At 45.3% G+C, this 25,423-nt stretch overlaps 1 protein-coding gene across 1 annotated transcript in view; it reads left to right on the forward strand.

The window, feature by feature from the left end:
• The window catches only part of stt3a (STT3 oligosaccharyltransferase complex catalytic subunit A), a 91,807-nt gene that overhangs the window by 12,466 nt on the left and 53,918 nt on the right, over positions 1-25,423 (forward strand). The window contains exons 3-7 of the mRNA XM_072486765.1: positions 5,140-5,200; positions 7,530-7,651; positions 8,877-9,022; positions 14,747-14,837; positions 21,705-21,811. Coding sequence (XP_072342866.1) covers positions 5,140-5,200; positions 7,530-7,651; positions 8,877-9,022; positions 14,747-14,837; positions 21,705-21,811 — 527 coding nt within the window. The remainder of the gene's footprint in view (positions 1-5,139; positions 5,201-7,529; positions 7,652-8,876; positions 9,023-14,746; positions 14,838-21,704; positions 21,812-25,423) is intronic.

Here is a 25,423-nt window from a genome sequence, read left to right on the forward strand (position 1 = left end):
AAGCAGCTTCACACCAATGCTGCAGTCATGTATGTTCACACTAAAACAAAATTGTTAAAAGATGCTTAAAACTTCTGCTTGCGGAAATTTTCATTCAAAGGTCGCTGGCGTCTGCCATGTCAAGTTATTTTTCTCCACACACCTGTTCCCTTCTAGGACTTGGCATCATCCAATTTACCACTGAAGCGAGTAAAAACACCGCCAGTCCATTCAGTCAGCCCTTCCAATCATTTAGCTAAGATGCCATCAATGGTATCAGGTTAAAGGAAAAGTCTTACAATGTTGACAGACGAATTGTATGTCTAAGGATTGGGAGGATTTCCAAGTCCAACAAAAAGATGACCAAGAAATTGATAGAGAAAATAGAATCCAAGAATAAGTTAGCAAGATACATAAAATCGGATTGATAGGAGGAATATTCAGGAGGAAGACTTTAATGAAAGCAAACATGAGTCCCTTAAGAATAGAGGCCAAAAAGAGTAAATTGGACAATATGGAATTGGTGAACACACTGAAGAAATACTTTGTAGCTATCTTTATGCTGAAAGATAACAAAAATCAGTGGCGAACCAAGGGTCTAGTGAAAATGAAGAACTTTATTAGTAGCAATTAAATAGTACTGGAGTGTTTAAATTCAACATATCCTCCGGACCTGATGGCCAGCCACCCTCCGGGGTTTGAAGAGATGGCTACAGAGATAGTGGATACATTGGTTTTGATCATTTAGAATTTATTGGATTCTGGCACAATCCATATGGATTGGAAGGTAACAGATGTAACCTCGCTCTTCAAAAAAGGAAGAGCAGAGAAAGCAGGAAACTATAAAACAGTCTGACACCTATAGTAGAGAAAACGTGAGATTCTATTTTTGGTGACCAAATACCAAACATGCAATGAATATGTAGAGTCTCTAATTTTTGAAAGAGGGTTGCGTTTGACAAATCTGTTGTGTTTCTTGAGGTTTTACCTAGCAGGGTAGATGAGGGGAAACTGGTGAATGTTGTGTATTTGGATTTTCAAAATGTATTTGATAGGGTGCCCCAAAAAAGAGGATATTACACAAAATTAGGGCTCATAGAATTGGGAATAATATATACTTTTAAAAATAAATTTAGAGTACCCAATTGATTTTTTTCCAATTAAGGGACAATTTAGCGTGGCCAATCCACCTACCCTGCACTCTTTGGGTTGTGGGAGCAAAACCCACCCAAACACGGGGAGAATGTGCAAACTCCACACGGACAGTGGCCCAGAGCCGGGATCTGGTGCCGTGAGGCAGCAGTGCTAACCACTGCTCTGGATCTCTATAATCTATATCAATGATTTAAATGTGGGAATAAGTGAAATGCATGAAAATTCAACTAAACTGAGGAACACATGCAGAGTTTGCAGAGGAATATGGACAGGGGAAATAAGTTGACAAGATAGAAAGTGGAATATAATGTGGGAAAATGTGGAGTCATCCAATCTGAAAGAAAGAGTAGAAAAGCAAAATAATGTTTTGAATGGTGGGAGACTGAGAAATTCTGGAATTCAAATGGGATGTGGGTATCCTTGCACACACACACACTGGTGAATGTTGTGTATTTGTATTTTCAAAGCGTATTTGATAGGGTGCCACAAAAGAGAGGATATTACACAAACGTTAACATGCAAGTACAGCAAACAATTTTGAAAGCAAATTATATATTGGCCTTTATTCTGAAGGGATTGGAACACGAGCATGAATATGTCTTGCAGCAATCTTCCAGAGCCGTGGTGACATCACACCAGGCGTATTGTGTACAATTTTGGTCTCTACTGAAAGAGGTGGCACGGGGATAGAGTAGTTAGCACTGTTGCCTCATCGAACCAAATACCCGGGTTCAATTCCGTCCTTGGGTGTCTGTCTGGAATTTGCACGTTCTCCCCGTGTGTGCGTGGATTTTCTCTGGGTGCTCTGGCTTCCTCCCAAAATGCAGGGTTACGGGGATAGGGTGGGGGGAAGCAGGATAAGGGACTGACATGAGAAGACATGTCTTCACTCTTGAGGTACGTGAATTTTGGAATTCTCTGCTGCAGAGAGCTGTGGGCACTCAATCAAGATATTCAAGAGAGAGATAGTTAAAGGAACTAAGGGATTTGGGGATGGAATGGGAGGCTGAGGGTTGAAATAGAAGATCATCCATGATTGTATTGAAAGGCATAGTTTGCTCAAAGGGCCAAATTGCCTATTCCTGCTCCTATTAAGTTCAGGTCTGGGGCTGACAGGAGCAGGAAGTAAAGATATGTTGCTGGTTTAACCCTGCCCCCAACCTCCTTCATGCAGCTTCCACTAATGAAAGTGCAGGAGTCAAAACCTGTTAACTTCTCAGTTAAAATGCAACGTTAAAATTGTGAAGTAAAGCATCAGGTTTATGATGCTACAAGCAGAGCAAGTGTGCCAATTCCTTTCAAGGAGCAGTCTTTAATTTTCAATAAATGGCTGATGTTTCCATTCACTCGTAAACCATCATATGTTGCGCTTCTACTTGATAAAACTGGCCCCATATTCTCCACTGGCTGAGAGGGTAGGCAGGTATCCCACTCTCTGGCCTTCAATGACACTGCGTTAGAACTGTGCTTCTGTGAAGGCCTAGGAGTGGTCATGCACATCGGTGGTTCCCCACAGGAAGGAGCTCCTCCCTGTGAACAGGAACTCTTCATGCAGAGAATGTCACAATTAAAAACACATTCTCCATGGAAGAGCTTTGGTGGTGAACACGTCTATAATTTCTACCAAGGATTGATGGTGCTAGTTCATATTGTATTCCCTAAACTGTGGTTGGAGGCTCTTTCTGATCTGGTATTTATTTCAGGCACTGCCACCATACCTCATTCAGCTTTCGTGGGCTGTGCTCCAGGTACCTGAACAGATCTTGAGTTGCGAGAGTAACAATCACGGCAAATTGTTTTTTGTTTAACTCGTTTGCAACTTGAAATTGTTTTTTTAAGTAATGTAGTTGCCTATATAGATACCAGTTTAGGCTTTATCTGTGACTGAGAGAATTATGCTTCTGGCCCTGAAATGTTAATTTTTCCTAATATGTCGCTGCCATCCAGCATCACACTTTCTGTACAGTGGCTAAGGAGTGGCTTGGTGCCAATTTGAAACGTTGTGCAGGATACTAGAAATTTGATTAAACCACCCTTGTGCCCATTTGTATACCGCACTGAGTTGGCCAATGTGTTAGGGCTCACTCTTCTATTGTTTGTGCTTGCCAGTTATCATGCACAGCACAGGAACAGACCATATGACCTATTATTCATATAGCCTAGGTTATTCATGAAGGCCCCAACCTTGCCCCTCGCCTGAGGTGTGGTGAAATTCAGGTTAAATTACCACCAGTCAGGTCTCTCTCCCCCTCAAAGGGGAAAGCAGCCTATTGTCACCTGGGACTATGACAACATTACCTTACCGATAGCCTATTCTGACCAGTGTTTATGCTCCATTCAAGCCACCTCCAATCTTATCTCCTCTAAAGCTTTCATAATCTTTATTAGTGTCACAACTAGGCTTACACTGCAATGAAGTCACTGTGAAAATCCTAGTCGCCACACTACAGTGCCTGTTCGGGTACGCTGAGGGAGAATTTAGAATGTCCAATTCACCTAACGAGCATGTCTTTCGGGACTTGTGGGAGGAAACCGGAGCACCCGGAGGAAACACACGGAGAAAATGCAGACTCCACACAGACAGTGACCCAAGTCGGGAATCAAACTCAGGTCCCTGGTGCAGTGAAGCAACAGTGCTAAATACTGTGCTACCGTGCCGTCCACAGACCCCCCCCCCCCCCCCCCCCCCCCCCCACGCCATTCCCTCCACCCTCACCCCTTGTCCACCTTCCCTTTTAATGTATCTAGTCGTTTCAACCACTTCCTGTGGTGGCAAATTCCATGTTCTTGCCACTCTTGTGATAAAGCAGTTTCTTCTGACTTCCTCATTGGATTTTGTGGTGACTATCTTTCATGCTGTGACAATTGTAGATTTGTGTATTCGTTAAACCGAACATCATCCTGACTTTGGTATATATCACCATTTCTTCGTCATTGGTGGGTAAAAATCCAGGACTCCCTACCTTCATACCACTGGGAGCATCGTGGACTGCAATAATTCAAGAAAGTAGCCCTCCATCTCAATTGCAGCTATGAATGGATAAAAACACTAACTTTGTCAGCGCTTTCCATATCCCAAAAAATAATAAAACAAATTAGCAGGGCAGCCAGATATATCTTGTTAAATAGTCAATTTGAACAGTGTTCTCTGGTCATATATTGCTATTCCATCTATGAGGTGTGCCTAGATAGCTCTTTTTTTCTACTGCAACTGTTAAAGGAGTAGATGTGTGCTCTAAACATAATCTGTATTAACCTGAGAATGGAGCCATTGCATCTTCTATTCATTCCTTTTCCTTAAATTTCCTCTCTTCTTTTTTTTAAAATTTAGTGTACCCAATTAATTTTTTCCAATTAAGGGGCAATTTAGCATGGCCAATACACCTAGCTTGCACATGTTTGGGTTGTGGGAGCGAAACCCACACAAACACGGGGTGAATGTGTGAACTCCACACGGACAGTGACCCAGAGCCGGGATCGAACCTGGGACCTCGGCGCCGTGAGGCTGCAGGGCTAACCCACTGCGCCATCGTGCTGCCTAATTTCCTCTATTTTTGCCCCCAACGTTTTTACCCACTGAAAGCCAAAAAGTATGAAGACTGCGTTTATGCGTGGCCATCTCTCATTACTTTCAAATTATGCACCCTCTGAGCTTCTGCTCAACCCACAACCATTTAACTAAACGCAATCGAAAAACATTAAAAGTCCAGGTCAGGACTGCAGTTCAGTGAGACTATTACTTAAAGCTGTCAGCCCCAACCCACCAGTTGATATAATGGACAGGAGGAATTTTACAGCAATTTAAACTGGTGACTGGTTATCGGATGCCAGCGATGAAGTTGTTCAATCTTTGATTTGTGTTATATATGTTCAATTGAAGGTAACTTCAATCTTTGATTTGTGTTATATATTTGAATACTTGTGTTTGGGGTTAGTGTTAAGATATTAAAAGAAAGCAGTGAACAGGATTTAATTGTTATACAAATTTTGTGCTTTGTTCCTCAGCATTTTCCACCAGATTGTTTTCTGTATTGAGGTTTGAGAGCGTGATCCATGAGTTTGATCCGTAAGTACTGTTGCAAAGTCCTTTTGCTTTTTTATGTACCAAAATACATCACGATTTGGTAGTCTTCAGTTAATGCACTTTTAAGGTATTTTAGTTTTGCACCTAGCAAACTTATTGAGTTGATAAAAAGGGGATGAAATAGGAGGGTAAACTAGCCAGAAATATAAAAACAGATTGGAAGAGTTTTTGTAAGTATATGAAAAGGAAGAGAGTAGCTAAAGTAGACGTTAGTCCCCCAGAAGCAGAGATGGGGAAAATCATCATGGGGAATGAGGATACGACAGAGACATTGAACAAATATTTTATGTCTGCCTTCAGTAGCAGACACAAGTTGACGCCAGAAATAGAGAGTAAGCTATGAGGAGGGCATGGGTTGCAAAGAGATATAGTCAGGGTAAGTGAGTGGGCAGAAAGATGCTGCGTGGACTTTAATGTGGGATGTGTAAACATTTTTGCGTGGTTGTAAGGTTAGAAAAGAAGAATATTTTTTAAAGGTGTGAAACTTGCAATTGTTGCTGTTCATAGAGACTTGTTTGTGATTGTACAGATACAGCAAGCAATTAGGAAGGCAAATACAAGGAGATTGGTATACAAGACTAAAGTAGTCAGGGTACAATTGTGCAGGGCTTTGTTGAGACCACAACTGGAACCCTGGTGCAGCTTTAGGATATACTTGTATTGGAGGCAGTGCAGGGAAGGTTCACTAGACTGATCTCTGGGATGAGAGGACTGTCCTTTAATTTAGAGGCTGAGTAAATTGGGTCCATATTCTCTGGGGTTTAGAAGAATGAGTGGCAATCACATTGTAGCATCCAGGATTCTGCAGGGGGTTGACATGGTAAACACTGAGTGGTTGACTCCCCTGGCTGGGGAATCTAAAACAAAGGGGCAGAGTCTCAGGATAAGGGAGTGATAATTTAGGACTGAGATGAGGAGAAATTACTTCCAAAGGGTCGTGAACCTTTGGAATTGTCTACCCCAGAGAGTTGTGGATGTTTCGTTGTTGAATATGCTTAAGGGTGGAATAAACAGACTTTTGTTGTCTTGGGAAATCCAGGGATATGGGGAGCGGGCAGGAAAGTGGTGCAGAAGCTCGAGTTAAGCCAGGATCATGTTGAATGATGAAGCAGGCTCAGTGGGCTACCAGGTCTGTTCCTGCTCCTGTCCCTTGTCTGTTCTTGTGTGTACCGCAGAATTTATTGTTTGCATTTCCACCAATTGAGCTTTCAAAAAAAATTTAGACGGTGGTGATCAAAGTCACCTGTCCTTTCTTTTGGCGAATAATTCAGGTCATTGGTGGAATTGGGGCAGGGGGATTAATTTGGAAAAACCAGCATCTGGAAATCATAAGCAGCCAAACTTGATGGTTCAGGGTTATTTTCAATGAGAGTTGGATCTTCATTGCAGTATTGCATAATCTTTGCAACTACATAACAGGATTATGCAACGTTTGGAATGTGTTTTGTGAAAGTAATGCACGAAGGGGAGAAGGGCTTCAGTAGGTTATTCATACCAGCTCAGACACAAACATATTTGATTGAGTGCCATAGAATCAGACAGCACAGGAGGACCATGTTTAGCCCATCATGCTATGCCACCTCTTTGGAAGAACATAATCAATTAGTCTTGCTGCGCTGCTCCATGCTAATTTGTCCTCCTTTGTAAGTCACTGTGGAATTTGCTTCCAACACCCAGTGCATTCCCGATCATCGTAACTCACTCAGTAAAATGTATTTCTCAATTTCCCTCTGCTTCTTTGCCAATTATCTTAAATCTGTGACGTGTCCTGCTGCCGGTGCAAACAATTACTCTAAGCCGACTGTTAAACTCACGTAATTTCTCTGTTAACTCTTCACTCCTTCACTGCTCTAAGGACTAAAATCTCCCCACTTAACTGACATAATACAGTTATTCTGTATGAATGCAGTGGTTTCTTATCCTAGTCCAATTTTTTCAGGTGGGATATGATTGATGGGTAGTTGGTTTCCTATCACAATTTACTGACGGATGCAAAAGATTATCATAGAGAATACCTATTGCAACTTCTTATGAGTCCCTTAAAGCACACCTCAATCCAACACTGGATTAGCTTTAAGGTATCTTTGTTTTGGAGCCCATTTTTGTTAGATTATACCTGTAATGATTTTTTGTCTTATCCTTGCGATGTGGATGTCACTGGCATGATCAGCATTTATTGTCTGCATAAGTTGCCTTCTGGAACTGCTACAGTCTTGGGAGGTTTTTCTATATTTTTGAAATGTGTAAATATTTAGAAGTATTGAGGAATTTTCTGTGTAATTTCCCATCTGATGCTTCAAAACACCCGTAGGTACTTTAATTACCGGACCACTCGTTTCCTCACTGAAGAGGGTTTCTACAAGTTCCATAACTGGTTTGATGATCGAGCCTGGTATCCACTAGGCAGGATTATTGGAGGAACAATCTACCCAGGTCAGTATAGTTTTAGTACTCCCAAGCAGTCATATTACTGACTTATTTAATATGTCAGTGTAGATGTTTAGTTTTATTTGATACACCTATTGAGTGCCATGGCTGTGTTATCCAGTAAAACTTTGGAGGTTCACCCAGTAGTAGCAGCATCTTCTGGCTTGAAGCTTGGAAACAGAGTCACAAATTATCTGAAGCAGTCCCGTCGATCTTTAAACTTATGCGTCCCTTGTAACCTCAGGATTTTCATTGGGGGAAATCGGTTGTTAAATTTTTAATGATAGATCTTGCCTGGGGCTGCACGGCGGTGCAGTGGTTAGCACTGCCTCCTTACGGCGCGTGGACCCGGGGTTCGATCCCAGCCCTAGGCCACTGACCGAGTGCAGTTTGTACATTCTCCCAGTTTCTGCGTGGGTCTCACCCCCACAACACAAAAAGATGTGCAGAGTAGATGGATTGGCCATGCTAAATAGCCACTTAATAGGGAAAAAAAAAGAATTGGGTACTGTTTTTAAAAAAAAAAAAAAAAAATTTTTAATTAAAAAATGTAAATGATAGATTTTGCCTTCAGTACGCAGTGGAACCTGAAGGGAGGAAGCCGAGAAATGCAAGTAAATTGTGTTTTTTTTCCTGAAAGAAGGTTTAGAATGGGAATTAGAATGAGAGAGATTGGGAAACGAGAGGTGGGAGGAAGGAGAGGGGAGCAGAATCAAGTTTATGAAATAGCTTTATTGGTGGTGGTAATGCTATAACAGTACTAGTCCTGAGTAGCTTTATTACTGTGATATTAGAGTTTGTTGGGAAAACATGGGAGATTGAACAAAGCCTGAACTTGATGATGGTGTTAGGGTTAAAATCAATTATATTCCAGGGTGGAGCCAGAAACTAATTTACCAGGTAGACACCTTTGCTGAGTGAGTTGAGGAAATTGGTTGTTTTGAACAAACTATTCCCCAACCTTGTTGCATGTACACAGCCAGTATAGTACAGGGTACACAGTCCAATCAGCCAGGAAATAGCCCACATCTTTAAATATTTTATTCTCTTTGTATTGCATTCATGCACTGGGAATTGTTACTGCAGCGTAACCTGAACTGCCATGAGTTTGAAACGGATGTGCAATACTGCCTGTGCCAATTGTGTAGCAGAGGGCTTTTTTGGATGATAATGCCGATATTTTCATTATTTGTTTGAGAGAAGCCTGCATAAGTCAATTATTTATTTCCAGGTCTTATGATAACTTCTGCTGCTCTTTACCACGTGCTGCACTTCTTCCACATCGCAGTCGACATCAGGAATGTCTGTGTGTTCCTGGCTCCCCTCTTCTCATCTTTCACCACAATTGTCACTTATCACTTAACAAAGGAATTGAAGGTAGGTAATGAACAGTGTTCACCATGAACCAGGAACTGCACACCAATGGAGTACTGAGACCCATTCAAACTGCTGCTGGCCAGCTTTTGCAACTGGAATGTTAGATGTTGGAAAACTAAAGGAAAAATGGATAATGCTAGAAAGAGAAATGGAGTTAATGTTTCTGGTCCGTGATGCTTCCTCAGTTCTGCCTAACAAGTTGAACGCTAACTCTGTTTCTTTCAGGGCAGCACGGTGGTGCAGTGGGTTAGCCCTGTTGCCTCGCGGCGCCGAGGTCCCAGGTTCGATCCCGGCTCGGGGTCCCTGTCTGTGTGGAGTTTGCACATTCTCCCCGTGTTTGCATGGGTTTCGTCCCCACAACCCAAAGATGTGCAGGGTAGGTGGATTGGCCACGCTAAATTACCCCTTAATTGGAAAAAATGAATTGGGTACTCTAAATTTATTTTAAAATAACTCTGTTTCTCTCCTGTTTTCGTTTCCTTTTAGCTCATTTGCATTGCACTTTCCTTTTCTAGATGATTAATTGTGGTGTTAACCAGTTGTGGGGCAGGTTGAACATTTTGCCTCATGGTGTCAAGAAGGAAGTGGTACAGAGGAGAGCTGATCTCCATTGGGGCCCACAAAAGGAAAACAGAGGCCAAGGAAAGGGAAAGATTACTGGGGGAGATTTTAAGGGTGGATAGGGAATTTGCAGAGACCCCGGAGGAGGAATTGTACAGGGAGAGGAGACGACTCCAGACGGAATTTGACCTTCTGACCACCAGAAAGGCGGAGGTACTGTGGAGGAAGGCACAGGGGAGGAGGTATGAATATGGGGAAAAGGCTAGTCGCCTGTTGGCTCATCAATTGCGAAAGAGGGCAGCAGCGAGGGAGATAGGAGGAATTAGAGACGAAAGGGGAGACACGGTGCGAAGGGCAGGAAAGATAAATGAGGTGTTCAAGACCTTCTATGAGGAACTGTATAGGTCTCAAACCCCAGAGGGAGAGGAGGGGATGCGGCAGTTCCTGGACCAATTGAGGTTCCCGAAAGTGGAGGAGCGGGGGGTGGTAGGCCTGGGGGCACCGATTGGGGTGGACGAGGTTATTAAGGGGACTGGGAAGCATGCAAGCAGGGAAGGCCCCAGGACCAGACGGGTTCCCGGTGGAGTATTACAGAAAATATGTGGACTTGTTGGCCCCGTTGATGGCGAGGACGTTCAATGAGGCCAGGGAAGGGGGGACTCTACCCCCGACGATGTCGGAGGCGACGATATCGTTAATTTTGAAGAGGGATAAAGATCCGTTGCAGTGCGGGTCCTATAGACCCATTTCATTATTGAACGTGGACGCCAAATTGTTGGCAAAGGTACTGGCATCGAGGATAGAGGACTGTGTCCCGGTGGTGGTGCACGAAGACCAGACAGGGTTCGTAAAAGGGAGACAACTGAATGTTAACGTGCGACGACTATTAGGGGTGATAATGATGCCCCCAGTAGAGGGGGAGGCAGAGATAGTGGCGGCAATGGACGCAGAGAAGGCATTTGATAGGGTGGAGTGGGAGCATTTATGGGAAGTGTTAAGGAGGTTTGGGTTTGGGAACGGGTTTATTAGCTGGGTTAGACTTCTTTATGGGGCTCCAACGGCAAGCGTAGTTACAGGTCGACATAGATCGGAGTATTTCCGACTATATAGGGGAACAAGACAGGGATGCCCGCTGTCTCCATTGTTGTTCGCGTTGGCAATTGAACCTCTGGCCATGGCGTTGAGAGACTCCAGGAAATGGAGAGGGGTGATTAGAGGGGGAGAAGAACACCGAGTCTCGTTATACGCGGATGACCTATTGTTATACGTGTCGGACCCAGCGGGGGGGATGATAGAGGTTATGCGAATTTTGAGGGGGTTCGGGGATTTCTCGGGGTATAGGCTAAACATGGGGAAGAGTGAATTATTTGTGATACATCCAGGGGACCAGAGTAGAGAGATAGAAGGCTTGCCTCTAAGGAAAATGGAAAGAAACTTCCGATACCTGGGGATTCAGATCGCTAGGAGCTGGGGAACCTTGCACAGACTTAATCTGACACGGTTGGTAGAACAAATGGAGGAGGACTTCAAGAGGTGGGACATGCAGCCTCTATCGCTGGCGGGCAGGGTGCAAGCAATTAAGATGATGGTCCTCCCGAGGTTCTTATTTGTATTTCAATGTCTCCCTATACTAATCACCAAGACCTTTTTTAATAAAATAGACAGGAGCATCACGAGCTTCGTGTGGGCAGGGAAAGTTCCGAGAGTAAGGAGGGGGCTCCTTCAGCGTAGTAGGGACAGAGGAAGATTGGCACTACCGAACTTGGGCGATTACTATTGGGCCGCCAATGTGGCAATGATACGTAAATGGATGATGGAGGGTGAGGGAGCGACGTGGAAAAGACTGGAGAGAAAGTCCTATAAAGGGACGAGTTTAGAGGCGCTGGTGACGGCGCCGCTACCGATCTCACCTAAAAGGTTTACCACGAACCCGGTGGTGGCGGCAACATTGAATATCTGGGGACAGTGGAGGCGACAGAGAGGGGTGCGGGGAGCCCTGGTGGGGTCCCCAATCAGGAACAACCATAGGTTCGCCCCAGGAAGAATGGATGGAGGATTTCGGAGCTGGTACCAGTTGGGAATTAGGAGGGTGGGAGATTTATTTATAGATGGGACTTTTGCGAGCTTGGGAGCATTGGAGAAAAAGTATAAGTTGCCCCCGGGGAAATTTCTTGAGATATATGCAGGTGAGGGCGTTTACTAGACAACAGGTGAGGAATTTCTGTTGCTCCCGACACAGGGGATACAGGACAGGGTGCTTTCAGGGGTGTGGGTCGGAGAGGGCAAGGTGTCAGAGATTTACCGAGAGATGAGGGAAGAGGGGGAGGAGTCGGTGGGGCGAACTAAAAGGAAAGTGGGAAGAAGAACTAGGGGAGGAGATAGAGGAGGGTATGTGGGCTGATGCCCCTAAGCAGGGTAAATTCCTCTTCCTCATGCGCCAGGCTTAGCCTGATTCAATTTAAGGTGCTACATAGAGCACACATAACGGGAGCAAGATTGAGCAGGTTCTTTGGAGTGGAGGACAAATGTGGGAGGTGTGGCGGGAGCCCGGCAAACCACGCACATATGTTTTGGACGTGCCCGGCACTGGAAGGGTATTGGAAGGGAGTGACTGGAGTGATTTCGCTGGTGGTGAAGGCCCGGGTCAAACCAGGCTGGGGGTTAGCTCTATTTGGAGTTGCGGAAGAGTCGGGAGTGCAGGAGGCGAAAGAGGCCGACGTTGTGGCCTTTGCGTCCCTAGTAGCCCGGCGCAGGATCCTACTCATGTGGAAAGAGGCGAAACCCCCCGGACTGGAGGCCTGGGTAAATGATATGGCGGGGTTCATTAAACTGGAGCAGATAAAGTTTGCCCTGAGAGGATCGGCTCAAGGGTTCACCAGGCGGTGGCAGCCATTTCTCGACTACCTAGGGGAACGTTAGAGGGAAGACAGATGACCAGCAGCAGCAACCCGGGGGGGGGGGGGGTTAGTTTAGTTTAGGTCAGGTCAAAGATAAAGGGGTTTTGTTACTTGTGTATTGTTAAAAATTTCTGTATTGTTATTGTTGCGTTTGCTTTGTAAGAGGGGAAAAATTGTTGTTTGGGAAAAAAAATTCAATAAAACATATTTTTTTAAAAAAGAAGGCAGTGGTAGGCAGTGCAATCAGAATTGATTACATACGGTAGCGCAGTGGTTAGGACACGGTTCAATCCCAGCCCTGGGTCACAGTCTATGTGGAGTTTGCACGTTCTCCCTGTGTCTGAGTGGGTCTCATCCCGACAACCCAAAAAGATGTGCAGAGTAGGTGTATTGGCCACAATAAATTGCCCCTTAATTGGAAAAAAAATAGAATTGGGTATTCTTTTAAAGGGAAAAAAAAGAATTGATTTACATGCATTTTACCATTGGTGACCTAAGTGTTTTTTCGACAAGTGTTTAAAAGGCCAGCTCCAGGAGGTTTTTTGCTTCACTGACTACAGGCTCTTTTATATTGGAGCTGCAACTGAAATGGGGAGCCACTATCACAGAGGCCGTAATATGAGCTGATCAGCACAATGTACATTGTTTGACCTGTCTCTATGATGAAAACCTCAGCATTGTTTCATCAAAGGTGATTTGTGATCCTACATTTTCACAACTGAAATAAAACCCAACCTGAGAGTAAATTGGCACCCTATCACTGCCCATAAAGCTCTGATTTTGGGTTCAAATTATGTTCATGGATGAGCGGGTTGGTTTATGAGGAAAGGTTAGACAAACTGGGCTTGTTTCCACTGGAGTTTAGAAGAGTGAGGGGTGACTTGATTTGAAGTTTAAAAGATCCTGAATGGTCATGACAAGGTGGGCATGGAAAGGATGGGCGGAATTCTCCCAAGCCCCCGCTGGTGAGAAGGATTTGGAGGGAGGCCCAAAATTCGGTTTTACTTTGATGTGAATTTACAGCAGGATCTTCCACTCGCAGCACGGTAGCACAAGTGGATAGCACTGTGGCTTCACAACGCCAGGGTCCCAGGATCGATTCCCAGCTGGGTCACTGTCTGTGCGGAGTCTGCACGTTCTCCCCGTGTCTGCGTGGGTTTCCTCCGGGTGCTCCGGTTTCTTCCCACAGTCCAAAGACATGCAGATTAGGTGGATTGCCTATGATAAATTGTCCATGTTGACTAATCAATGGCATTGTTAGGTGGGGTTATTGTGTTACGGGTATAAGGTGGAAGTGAGGACTTAAGTGGGTCGGTGCAGACTCAATGGGCCGAATGGCCTCCTTCTGCACTGTATGTCCTATGTTCTGGTGCCCTCCATGACGGATCAGGGAAACCACTGGAGCCTGGTGATAACTCATTTGCGTCTCGATAATGGGACGCAGATTAAGGCCCAACCAACCACACCTGATTCTCTGCGACACCAGCAGACTTACACATCAGTGCGAAACATGTCTGGAGCAACAAGGTGTGCAGATGTTGAGACTCACCTGAACAATGCGTGGGGCTGCTTCCGGAGTTCAGGAAGGAGGCTACTGGCAACCTTGGACCCGGAACATCACAACAGTGTGTGCGCCGGGGGGGGGGGGGGGGGGGGGGGGGGTGGTGGGGGGGGGGGGGGGGGGGGGGGGGGGGGGGTGCGGGGGGGGGGGGTGGGGCGGGCGGGCAGGGCAGTTGCATAATTAACGAGGTCAGGGCAGGATGATTTTGCGTGTTTTTTCACTGGCCTCCACAGCGGGAAACACTCCACGTTCCCGCCCCCTACCACGGGACCTCAGTCCCCCAGATGGGAGAATTCCGTCCGATGTTTCCTCTTGTGGGTGAGTCCAGAACGAGGAGACATTGTTTTAAACATTAGGAGTCACCCCTTTTAGGACAGAAATGAGCAGATGTTCCTTTCTCGTAAGGCTGTGAGACTTTGGGACTCTGCCTCAGAAGGCAGTGGAAGGAGGGTCGTTGAATAATTTTATGGCAGAGGTCGATCGATTCTTGTTAGGTAATGGAATCAAAGGTTATTGGGAGTAGATGGGGATTTAGAACACAAAATACAAACAGGTCAGCCATGATTTTATTGAATGGCAGGGCAGGCTTGAGGGGCTGAACACCCTACAATTTAGTATGTTCGTATTTTGAACATTTGGCAACTGTTTATTTTTAAATAATTCCCTGTCTGTGATGCTTGTGATAATGTTAACGTTCTGTTTCAGGATGCTGGCGCAGGCTTGTTAGCTGCTGCCATGATTGCTGTCGTCCCTGGTTATATCTCTCGTTCTGTAGCTGGCTCCTATGATAATGAAGGTGAGTACCCAACCCTAGCATCCTTTGTGTTGGATAAATCAACTTAATTAGTCTTCTGTAGCTGCAGCTATTTCAGTAATGCAAATGGCATTCTTTTTTCAGACTTAATAGGTTTTACAAAAGATACAAAAAGGCACATCATAAAATACAGACTTGCTAAAAGTGAGAAGAATAAGGGGGTGGAAAAAGAGACAAAGGAAAAAATGAAGAGGAATAGACAGAATTATTCAAACTCAGTGGCGACAAAAAATATAGCTGGCTATCTATATCTGATTGCCAAGCCCCCGCCCCATTTTCTAACTACCCTCTCTGTCTGTATGTAATGTATATGTGTATACATATATGTGTGTGTGACATATACACACATCTTAACAAGTCTAGCTCTGGAAAGATTGGCTCAATGAAGAACATTAGATTGAAGATGGCAGTGTCTAATACACAGCAATGGAGAGTGCACTCTTGAAAAGAATTGACTGCACAGACTGCCAGAAAGCTCCGTATTTAAGTCCTGCTCCCAAGATGTCTTAATTTTAGCGATTGCCGGACTAAGAGTTCATGAATAATGTTATAAATGCATGAAACAGAGCCCTTTAAAATGAGATTAGCACCTAAACCGATATCAAATTTATGTCAAGTTTTGTTTGGTAACATTCCTTTTTTAAAAAATTATATTTTATTCAAGTTTTTTTGGCCAAACATAACAATACGTAGTGTTTCTTTTACACAACAATATGGCACTATAAATAACCGTGGCCAGTTTTAAACAAATAAATAAGTAATATATAAACAAAAACAAAAACTAAATGGCAACTGCCTTGTCCAAATAAATACTCTCCAAAAATACAATCCAATGTACAATTACCTATACCAAATACCTATACATATACAATAACATCCCTGAGAGTCCGTCCGATTCCTCCTCCCCCCCCCCCCCCCTCCCCCCTGGGTTGCTGCTGTTATCTACTACTTTTCCATTCCCTCTATCTTTCCGTGAGGTAGTCGACGAACGGTTGCCACCGCCTGGTGAACCCCTGAGCCGAACCCCTTAACACGAACTTAATCAGTTCTAACTTTATGAACCCTGCCATATCGTTTATCCAGGTCTCCACACCCGGGGGTTTGGCTTCCTTCCACATTAACAATATCCTGCGCCAGGCTACAAGGGACGCAAAGGCCAACACGTCAGTCTCTCTCGCCTCCTGCACTTCCAGCTCTTCTGCAACCCCAAATATAGCCAACCCCCAGCTTGGTTCGACCCGGACCCCCACCACCTTCGAAAGCACCTTTGCCACCCCCACCCAGAACCCCTGTAGTGCCGGGCATGACCAAAACATGTGGGTGTGATTCGCTGGGCCCCTCGAGCATCTTGCACACCTATCCTCTACCCGAGAAAATTTACTAAGCCGTGCTCCAGTCATATGCGCCCTGTGTAGCACCTTAAATTGTATCAGGCTTAGCCTGGCACACGAGGGCGATGGGTTTACCCTACGTAGGGCATCAGCCCACAGCCCCTCCTCAATCTCCTCCCCCAGTTCTTCTTCCCATTTCCCTTTCAGCTCATCTACCATGATCTCCCCCTCGTCCCTCATCTCCCTGTATATGTCCGCCACCTTGCCGTTCTCCACCCATGTCTCTGAGATCACTCTATCCTGCACTTCCTGCGTCGGGAGCTGCGGGAATTCCCTCACCTGTTGCCTCGCAAAAGCCCTCAATTGCATATACCGAAATGCATTCCCTTGGGGCAACCCATATTTCTCCGTCAGCGCTCCCAGACTCGCAAACGTCCCATCTACAAATAGATTTCTTAATTGTACTACCCCAGCTCTTTGCCATGTTCCAAATCCCCCATCCATTCTCCCCGGAACGAACCTATGATTGTTTCTTATCGGGGACCGCACCGAAGCTCCCGTCCCTCCCCTATGCCGTCTCCACTGCCCCCAAATTTTCAATGTAGCCACCACCTTGTGGTGTATTTCTTTGGTGAGAACGGCAACGGCGCCGTCACCATTGCTTGCAGGCTAGTCCCCCTGCAGGACGCCCTCTTCAATCTCTTCCACGCAGCTCCCTCACCTTCTCCCATCCACTTACACACCATTGAAACATTGGCGGCCCAGTAGTACTCACTTAGGCTCGGTAGTGCCAGCCCCCCCCCCTGTCCCTACTACGCTGCAAGAATCCCCGCCTCACTCTCAGGGTCTTCCCAGCCCACACAAAACTCATAATGCTCTTCTCAATTCTTTTGAAAAAAGCCTTTGTGATCACCACCGGGAGGCACTGGAACACAAAAAGGAATCTCGGGAGGACCACCATTTTAACCGCCTGCACCCTACCTGCCAATGACAGGGACGCCATGTCCCATCTCTTGAAATCCTCCTCCATCTGTTGCACCAACCGTGTTAAATTAAGCCTATGTAATGTACCCCAATTCCTGGCTATCTGGATCCCCAGGTACCGGAAGTCCCTTGTTACCTTCCTCAACGGTAAATCCTCTATCTCTCTGCTCTGCTCCCCCGGATGCACCACAAATAACTCACTTTTCCCCATGTTCAGTTTATACCCTGAAAAATCCCCAAACTCCCCAAGTATCCGCATTATCTCTGGCATCCCCTCCGCCGGGTCCGCCACATATAGCAACAAATCATCCGCATACAGAGATACCCGGTGTTCTTCTCCCCCCATAAGTACTCCCCTCCACTTCCTGGAATCCCTCAGTGCCATGGTCAGGGGTTCAATCGCCAATGCAAACGTTAACGGGGACAGAGGACATCCCTGCCTCGTCCCTCTATGGAGCCGAAAATAGTCAGACCCCCGTCCATTCGTGACCACGCTCGCCATCGGGGCCCTATACAGCAACTGTACCCACCTGATATACCCGTCCCCAAAGCCAAATCTCCTCAACACCTCCCACAAATAATCCCGCTCCACTCTATCAAATGCTTTCTCGGCATCCATCGCCACCACTATCTCCGCTTCCCCCTCTGGTGGGGGCATCATCATTACCCCTAGCAGCCTCCGTATATTTGTATTTAGCTGTCTCCCCTTCACAAACCCAGTTTGGTCCTCATGGACCACCCCCGGGACACAATCCTCTATCCTCATTGTCATTACCTTGGCCAGAATATTAGCATCCACATTCAGGAGGGAAATGGGCCTGTATGACCCGCATTGCAGCGGGTCTTTTTCCTTCTTTAGGAGGAGCGATATCGTTGCCTCTGACATAGTCGGGGGCAGCTGCCCCCTTTCACTCGCCTCATTAAAGGTTCTCATCAGTAGCGGGGCCAGCAAGTCCAAATATTTCTTATAGATTTCAACTGGGAATCCGTCTGGTCCCGGGGCCTTCCCCGCCTGCATGCTTCCAATCCCTTTCACTACTTCCTCCGTCTCAATCTGTGCTCCCAGCGCCACTCTCTCCTGTTCCTCCACCTTAGGAAATTCCAGCTGATCCAGAAAGCACAACATTCTCTCCTTCCCGTCCGGGGGCTGCGCTTCGTATAATCTTTCATAAAATGCCTTGAACACTCCATTCACTCTCTCCACTCCCCGCTCCATCTCTCCCTCCTCATCTCCCTCGCTGCTCCCCTTTTCCTCAGTTGGTGGGCCAACAACCTACTCGCCTTCTCCCCATATTCGTACTGTACACCCTGTGCCTTCCTCCATTGTGCCTCTGCCTTACCCGTAGTCAACAAGTCAAATTCTACATGTAGCCTTTGCCTTTCCCTGTATAGTCCCTCCTCCGGTGCCTCCGCGTATTGTCTGTCCACCCTCAGAAGTTCTTTCAACAACCGCTCCCTTTCCCTACCCTCCTGCTTTCCTTTATGTGCCCTAATAGATATCAGCTCCCCTCTAACCACTGCCTTCAGTGCCTCCCAGACCACTCCCACCTGTACCTCCCCATTATCATTAAGTTCCAAGTACCTTTCAATACACCCCCTCACCCTTAAACACACCCCCTCATCTGCCAATAATCCCATGTCCATTCTCCAGGGTGGAAGCTGTTGTTTTTCTTCCCCTATCTTCAGGTCCACCCAGTGTGGAGCATGATCCGAGATGGCTATAGCCGTGTACTCCGTCCCCGTCACCTTTGGGGTCAGTGCCCTTCCCAAAACAAAAAAATCTATTTGTGAAAATACTTTATGTACATAGGAGAAAAGCGAAAACTCCTTACTCCTAGGTCTACTAAATCTCCAGGGATCTACTCCTCCCATCTGCACCATAAAATCCTTAAGCACCCTAGCTGCAGCCGGCCTCCTTCCAGTCCTGGACCTCGATCTGTCCAGCCCTGGGTCCAGCGCCGTATTAAAGTCTCCACCCATTACCAACTTCCCCACTTCTAGGTCCGGGATTCGGCCTAACATACGCCTCATAAAATTGGCATCATCCCAGTTCGGGGCATACACGTTCACTAATACCACCGCCCCCCCTTGCAGTTTGCCACTCACCATTACGTATCTGCCCCCACTATCCGCCACTATAGTCTTTGCCTCAAACATTACCCGCTTCCCCACTAGTATGGCCACCCCCCTGTTTTTTGCATCTAGCCCCGAATGAAACACCTGCCCCACCCATCCTTTGCGAAGTCTAACCTGGTCTGTCAGCTTCAGATGCGTCTCCAGAAGCATAACCACATCTGCCTTAAGTTTCTTTAGGTGTGCGAGTACCCGTGCCCTCTTAATCGGCCCGTTCAGCCCTCTCACATTCCACGTGATCAACCGGGTTGGGGGGCTCTTTACCCCCCCCCCCCCCCCCCCCTTGACGACTAGCCATTTCCTTTTTCAATCCAGCTCCTCACCCGGTTCCCACGTAGCTGTATCCCCCCCAGGCGGCACCGCGCTTCCCCTTTTGGCCCCGCCCCCAATGGCCGGCGCCCACAGCTCCTCACCCTCCCTCACCCCCTCCCCCACGACATGGGGAAGAGAGAGAAGTTACAGGGTCGCAGGTTAACAACCTGGGAAGTCCTCTTTTCCCTCCTTCATCCCACAAATTCACCCCCCCACTTTTGTCCCAAACGTTCTTTTTCTGGCCCACTCACTCCAGCTTCTCCTCGACAATAAATGTCCACGCCTCGTCTGCCGTTTCGAAATAGTGGTGTTTCCCTTGATGTGTGACCCACAGTCTTGCCGGTTGCAACATTCCGAATTTGACCCTTTTATGCAACACCGCCTTGGCCCGATTAAAGCTTGCCCTCCTTCACGCCACCTCCGCACTCCAATCTTGATACACGCGGATCACCGCATTCTCCCACCTACTTTTCCGAGTTTTCTTGGCCCATCTGAGGGCCATCTCTCTGTCCTTGTATCGGAGAAATCTCACAACTATTGCTCGAGGAATTTCTCCAGCCCTCGGTCTTCGCGCCATAACCCGATAGGCTCCCTCCACCTCCAGCGGATTCGTCGGGGCCTCCGATCCCATTAACGAATGCAGCATCGTGCTCACATATGCCCCGACGTCCGCCCCTTCTGCACCTTCGGGAAGACCAAAAATCCTTAAGTTCTTCCTCCTCGCATTGTTCTCCAGCACCTCCAGCCTTTCCACACATCTTTTGTGTTGTGCCTCGTGGATCTCCGTTTTCACCACCAGGCCCTGTATGTCGTCCTCATTTTCAGCAGCCTTTGCTTTCACGACCCAAAGCTCCTGTTCCTGGGTCTTTTGCTCCTCCTTTAGCCCCTCAATCGCTTGTAATATCGGGGCCAACAGCTCCGTCTTCATCTCCTTTTTGAGTTCATCTACGCAACGCCGCAGGAACTCTTGTTGGTCAGGGCCCCATATTAAACTGCCTCCTTCCGATGCCATCTTGCTTTGTGCCTGCCTTCCTGGCCGCTGCTCTTGAGGATCCACCGCAATCCGGCTACTTTCCTCTCTTTTTTACATCCGTGTCCAGGGGGGATTCCCTTCTGGATTACCGCACAGTGTTATTTGCCGTTAAAATTGCCGATGGGACTCCTATTAAGAGCCCAAAAGTCCGTTCCACCAGGAGCTGCCGAAACGTGCGACTTAGCTGGTCATCGCCGCACCCGGAAGTCTCGTTTGGTAACATTCCTGTGAAACACCTTGAAATGCTAACTGCTCTATATGCATGCACATTTTTGTTGTCTAAATAATTGTATTTTAAAGCATTAATCTATGTTAAAATGCTCTTAAGTTATGCTAAGTCACTGTGAAAGCTGGTTTTACTTTTGTACTGGCAATAAACTCATTACATATTTGAAAGCCCAAACTGGTGACAAGCTGGGGTGAATCCTCCTCTTTCAGGTTCTTCCATTCTGTTTTGCTGCAGAGTTAAGTTGGTTCACTGACTCCAGATTCAGGCTGCGTTCACTTTAAAATTGTAGTGGAAGCCAGTTCCAACCCTCTAGTTGTAATATAAATGCCCACAGCTTACTTTAGGTTCCAGGGAATGTGATTTGCGGACATTCTCCAGAAAGCTACAAAAGAATCGGTACTGTTTGTTTTCTTGCATGGTGATGTTTGAGTTAACAAAGTTAGCCGGGACATTGACACAGCTCTCTGCTTAGTGTCATGGGCGTTTCAATAACTGTCTGAATCACCAAAACAGACAGACATAGCTTTGGTTTAACTTCCCATTTAGAGGACTGCCCTTCTCAGTATTCTGCTGGAGTTTCAGTCTGGATTATATCTCATCTGGGTATAGAAATGCCTTCATAAGTATCATAAGGTTCCGTTCCAGACCACTGGAACCTCAAGCTTATTGATTGCCGAGTGCTTGACTGAATCCTCGAGGTGACCTGGGATAATCATTTTCTGAAAAAAGAATGGTGACAATAAGTTGGATGGAAGTGATTTCCTTTGTTATTTGTTGATTAGTTTGCTGCCTTTTGTTTTGGTAACATTTGCTGTGCATCTGTGCAGGTATTGCTATCTTCTGCATGTTGCTCACATACTACTTGTGGATTAAGTCGGTAAAGTCTGGCTCCATCTACTGGTCTGCTATGTGTGCACTGGCCTACTTCTACATGGTAAGTACTCATTTTAGCACATAAATCATGAAATTAGAGATGCATGTAACCAGGATACTACAGTAATCACAGGGAATGATAATTTTCATGTAGATTGTTGTTAGGAGAACAAAAGTATTTTTAAGGGATTTATATTTATATTGGTAAACATTAGAAATAAAGGGTAGTTTTAAGTGGGTTAATTTAATGTTTCTGTGTCTCGAAGGATAAAACCCTATAGCTAGATTTGTGCTGGACAAAGGTATATGTATTGGTTTCAAATCCCATTGTGATTCTATTGTGCTTAGAGAGGGTTACGGCGTGAAGAATAAACAGAACTAGCAGGGATTGCTGAGCAACTGGAGGCCATTGTAAGGATAAAGCTTTTAAGTTTTAGTTTTAGCTGAATGTGTTGGCAGTTGGAGAACGGTAGTGAGAGTAAAGGGAGCTTTCACAACTATGTTGAAGCAGTTGGTTTTCAAAGACCTTGCTCGAAGTTAAGCCATACACTATTGGAGTGATGGTTAAGAAAACAGATGCTGGAAACCTAAAGTCCAGCTAGTTCAGGAAACTAGAGAAATTAAGAGATGTTTACTGGAAGTCGAGTTAACGGAACAGAGGAAACTGGGAAACAGAACAGATTACTGTACAGTAAAGTCACGGCGTGTTGAAAAAGCATTGGATTATGAGAGGCCAGAAAGACTGCAACTAAGATTTGTGAAAAATTACTACAGTTTGGGAGACATAATTTGAAATAATTGTGTAAATCGGTGGCTGGACCTCAAGAGTTTGTGTAAAAACCTTTAAGGCAAAAGTAACCTGAAGGGAGAGGTGTAAAACTTGAAAGTGAAACCTGGATGGAACAGCAGAGAGAAAGCACGATTTGAAAGCGGAATTTTAAATCTCGTGTGGAAGCCGGAGAGAAGGTGGATCGTGATATAAGAATCATTTGGGAGGATTTGAAGAAATCCTCAGACATTACTTGGGTTCAGAGAGGAGTGTGTCTTACGACCGTCATCTTGTGTGCTTAAAAGGGACTTTGTGAGGGTGGCATGTGGCGCAGTAGTTAGCACTGGGACTGCGGCGCTGAGGACCCAGGTTCGAATCCCGGCCCTGGGTCACTGTCCGTGTGGAGTTTGCACATTCTCCCCGTGCCTGCTTGGGGTTTCGCCTCCACAACCCAAAGATGCGCAGGTTAGGTGGATTGGCCACGCTAAATTGGACCTTAATTGGAAAAACATAATTGGGTACTCTTTTTTTTTTAATTAAAAAATTATTTTTTAAGGGACTTTGTGTGTTGAGACCATTGTAGTTTAAGATGTACTTTGCAATCCGTGTGAAAATGTGTGTAATTGTTGAGCTAAGGGGGGAGTAAATTGGTATTCTATTATCCAGTTTTTTCATGTTTAATATTTTTTTTCTTATTGTCAAAAGTAATTAGCGGTCCTGTGACCCATGTGATCATAGCATTGTACAAACGTTATGTCCAGTAACAATACAGATGATGAGTTTATGGAATTTTTTAAAGTCAGTATGGCGAGGAAGCAAATAAGAAATGTGTTATTTTAGATCTAGTATTGTACAATGAGAAAATATTACTTAATTACCTTGTTGGAAAGGAGCCTCTAGGGGATAATGATCATAATATGATAGAATTTTATGTTGAATTTGAGTGTTCAAAACTGCAGTCTTAAATCTGAATAAAGCAAACTATATAGGTATGAGGGGCAAGTTGACCAAGCTAAGTTGGGGAAATTAGATCAAAGGATTTGACAGTAAATAATGATGAATATTTAAAGTGAATTTATCCATAAATAACATACATTCCCTTTAAATAATTAAAAGACTGTGGGGAAATGGTCAAATGGAGGTTAATAAGAGAAGTTCTAAATAGTATAAGATTAAATCCTGAGAAATGGACAAGTTTTAGAATTCAAAAAAGGCTGACCAAGAAATTGATAGAGAATAGGGTAAACTAGCTAAAGACTAAATCGCTGGCTTTGAAGGCAGGCCAGCAGCACGGTTCGATTCCCGTAACTGCTTCCCCGAACAGGCGCTGGAATGTGGCAACTAGGGGCTTTTCACAGTAACTTCATTTGAAGCCTACTTGTGACAATAAGTGATTTTCATTTCATTTCAAGACATTTGAAAAACAGGTTGTAAAAGTTTCTGTAGGTATGAAAAAAGGAAGGATTTTGTTAATGTGGATACCTTCGAGGCAGAGACAATTGAAATGATAACGGTGAATGGGAAAATGACGGAGACATTAGGCAAATACCTGCATCTGTTTTCACAGTAGAAGACACTAAAAACAATCTAAAAATAGTGGAAATTGACTTCGGGATATTGTTATTAGCAAAGAGATAGTGCTGGAAAAATTAATAGGACTAAAAGTTGACCAATTCCCTGGACCTGATGATCCACATCATTGAATTTTAATAGGTAGCTACAGAAATAACAGGTGCATTGGTTTTGATTTTCTAGAATTTCCTAGATTCTAGAACGTGGATTAGAAGATAGCAAACATAACCCTCCTATTTAAGAAATAGAAAGCAGGGAATTATGGGCCTGTGAGCTTGACATCAGTAGTGGGAAAGTGATAGAATATTATTAGGGAGGCACAAACAAAGCACATTGCCTAATCATATAATCCATGTTTGACAAATCAGTTACAGCTTTTAAGGTTCAAACTTGCAGGATAGATGATGAAGGAACTGTGAATGTGGTGTATTTAGATTTTGAAAAGCATATTCACTTAAAGTTTTTATTTTTATTTGTTTCATGAGATATGGGTGTTGTTGGCTAAGCCAGCAATTATTGCCCATCCCTAATAGCTTTTGACAATATGCTGGTGAGTTATCTTATTGCACCACTGCAGTCCATGTGGTGCAGGTGCTGTTGGGGAGGGAGTTCCAGGATTTTGACCCAGTGATGGTGAAGAAGCAACAATGTAGTTCCAAGTCAGGATGGTGAGTGGCTTGGAGGGGAAACTGCAGGCGGTTGCGTTCCCATGCTGCTTTCGTCCTCTCGGGTAGCAGAGGGTTTGAAAGGTGCTGTAGAAGGAGCCTTGGTGAGTTGCTGCAGTGCATCTTGTAGATCAGGATTTTTCAAACTGCGGGTCGTGATCCACGGGTGGGTCACAGGCAGGTATCAGGAGGGGCGCAGAGCAATCTGTTGCGATCGGCTTTTCAGTATGCCAGACAGGGCTGGCTTTTTAAGGTTTACTTGATAAATTTAGAGTACCCAATTCATTTTTTCCAATTAAGGGGCAATTTTAATGTGGCCAATCCACCTACCCTGCACATCTTTGGGTTGTGGGGGCGAAACCCATGCAAACACGGGGAGAATGTGCAAACTACACACGGGCAGTGACCCAGAGCCGGGATCGATCCTGGGACCTCGCGTCATGAGGCAGCAGTGCTATCCACTGCGCCACCATGCTGCCTTTGCTGGCTTTTAAGTTGAGAATGCTGGCCGCAACTGGCTTTTTTTTAAGAAATATTTTTATTCAAATTTTTACATATTTTCAACAAACCCCCCCTTACAGAAAAAAGAAAAACAAATAACACATAAATAAACATCTTGCAACTACATCACGAATTCCCCCAATATACAAACCCCCCCCGTTAAGCA

This window comes from Scyliorhinus torazame, chromosome 21 (assembly GCF_047496885.1).
Source record: "Scyliorhinus torazame isolate Kashiwa2021f chromosome 21, sScyTor2.1, whole genome shotgun sequence".
In the NCBI taxonomy this organism is placed as follows: domain Eukaryota; kingdom Metazoa; phylum Chordata; class Chondrichthyes; order Carcharhiniformes; family Scyliorhinidae; genus Scyliorhinus; species Scyliorhinus torazame.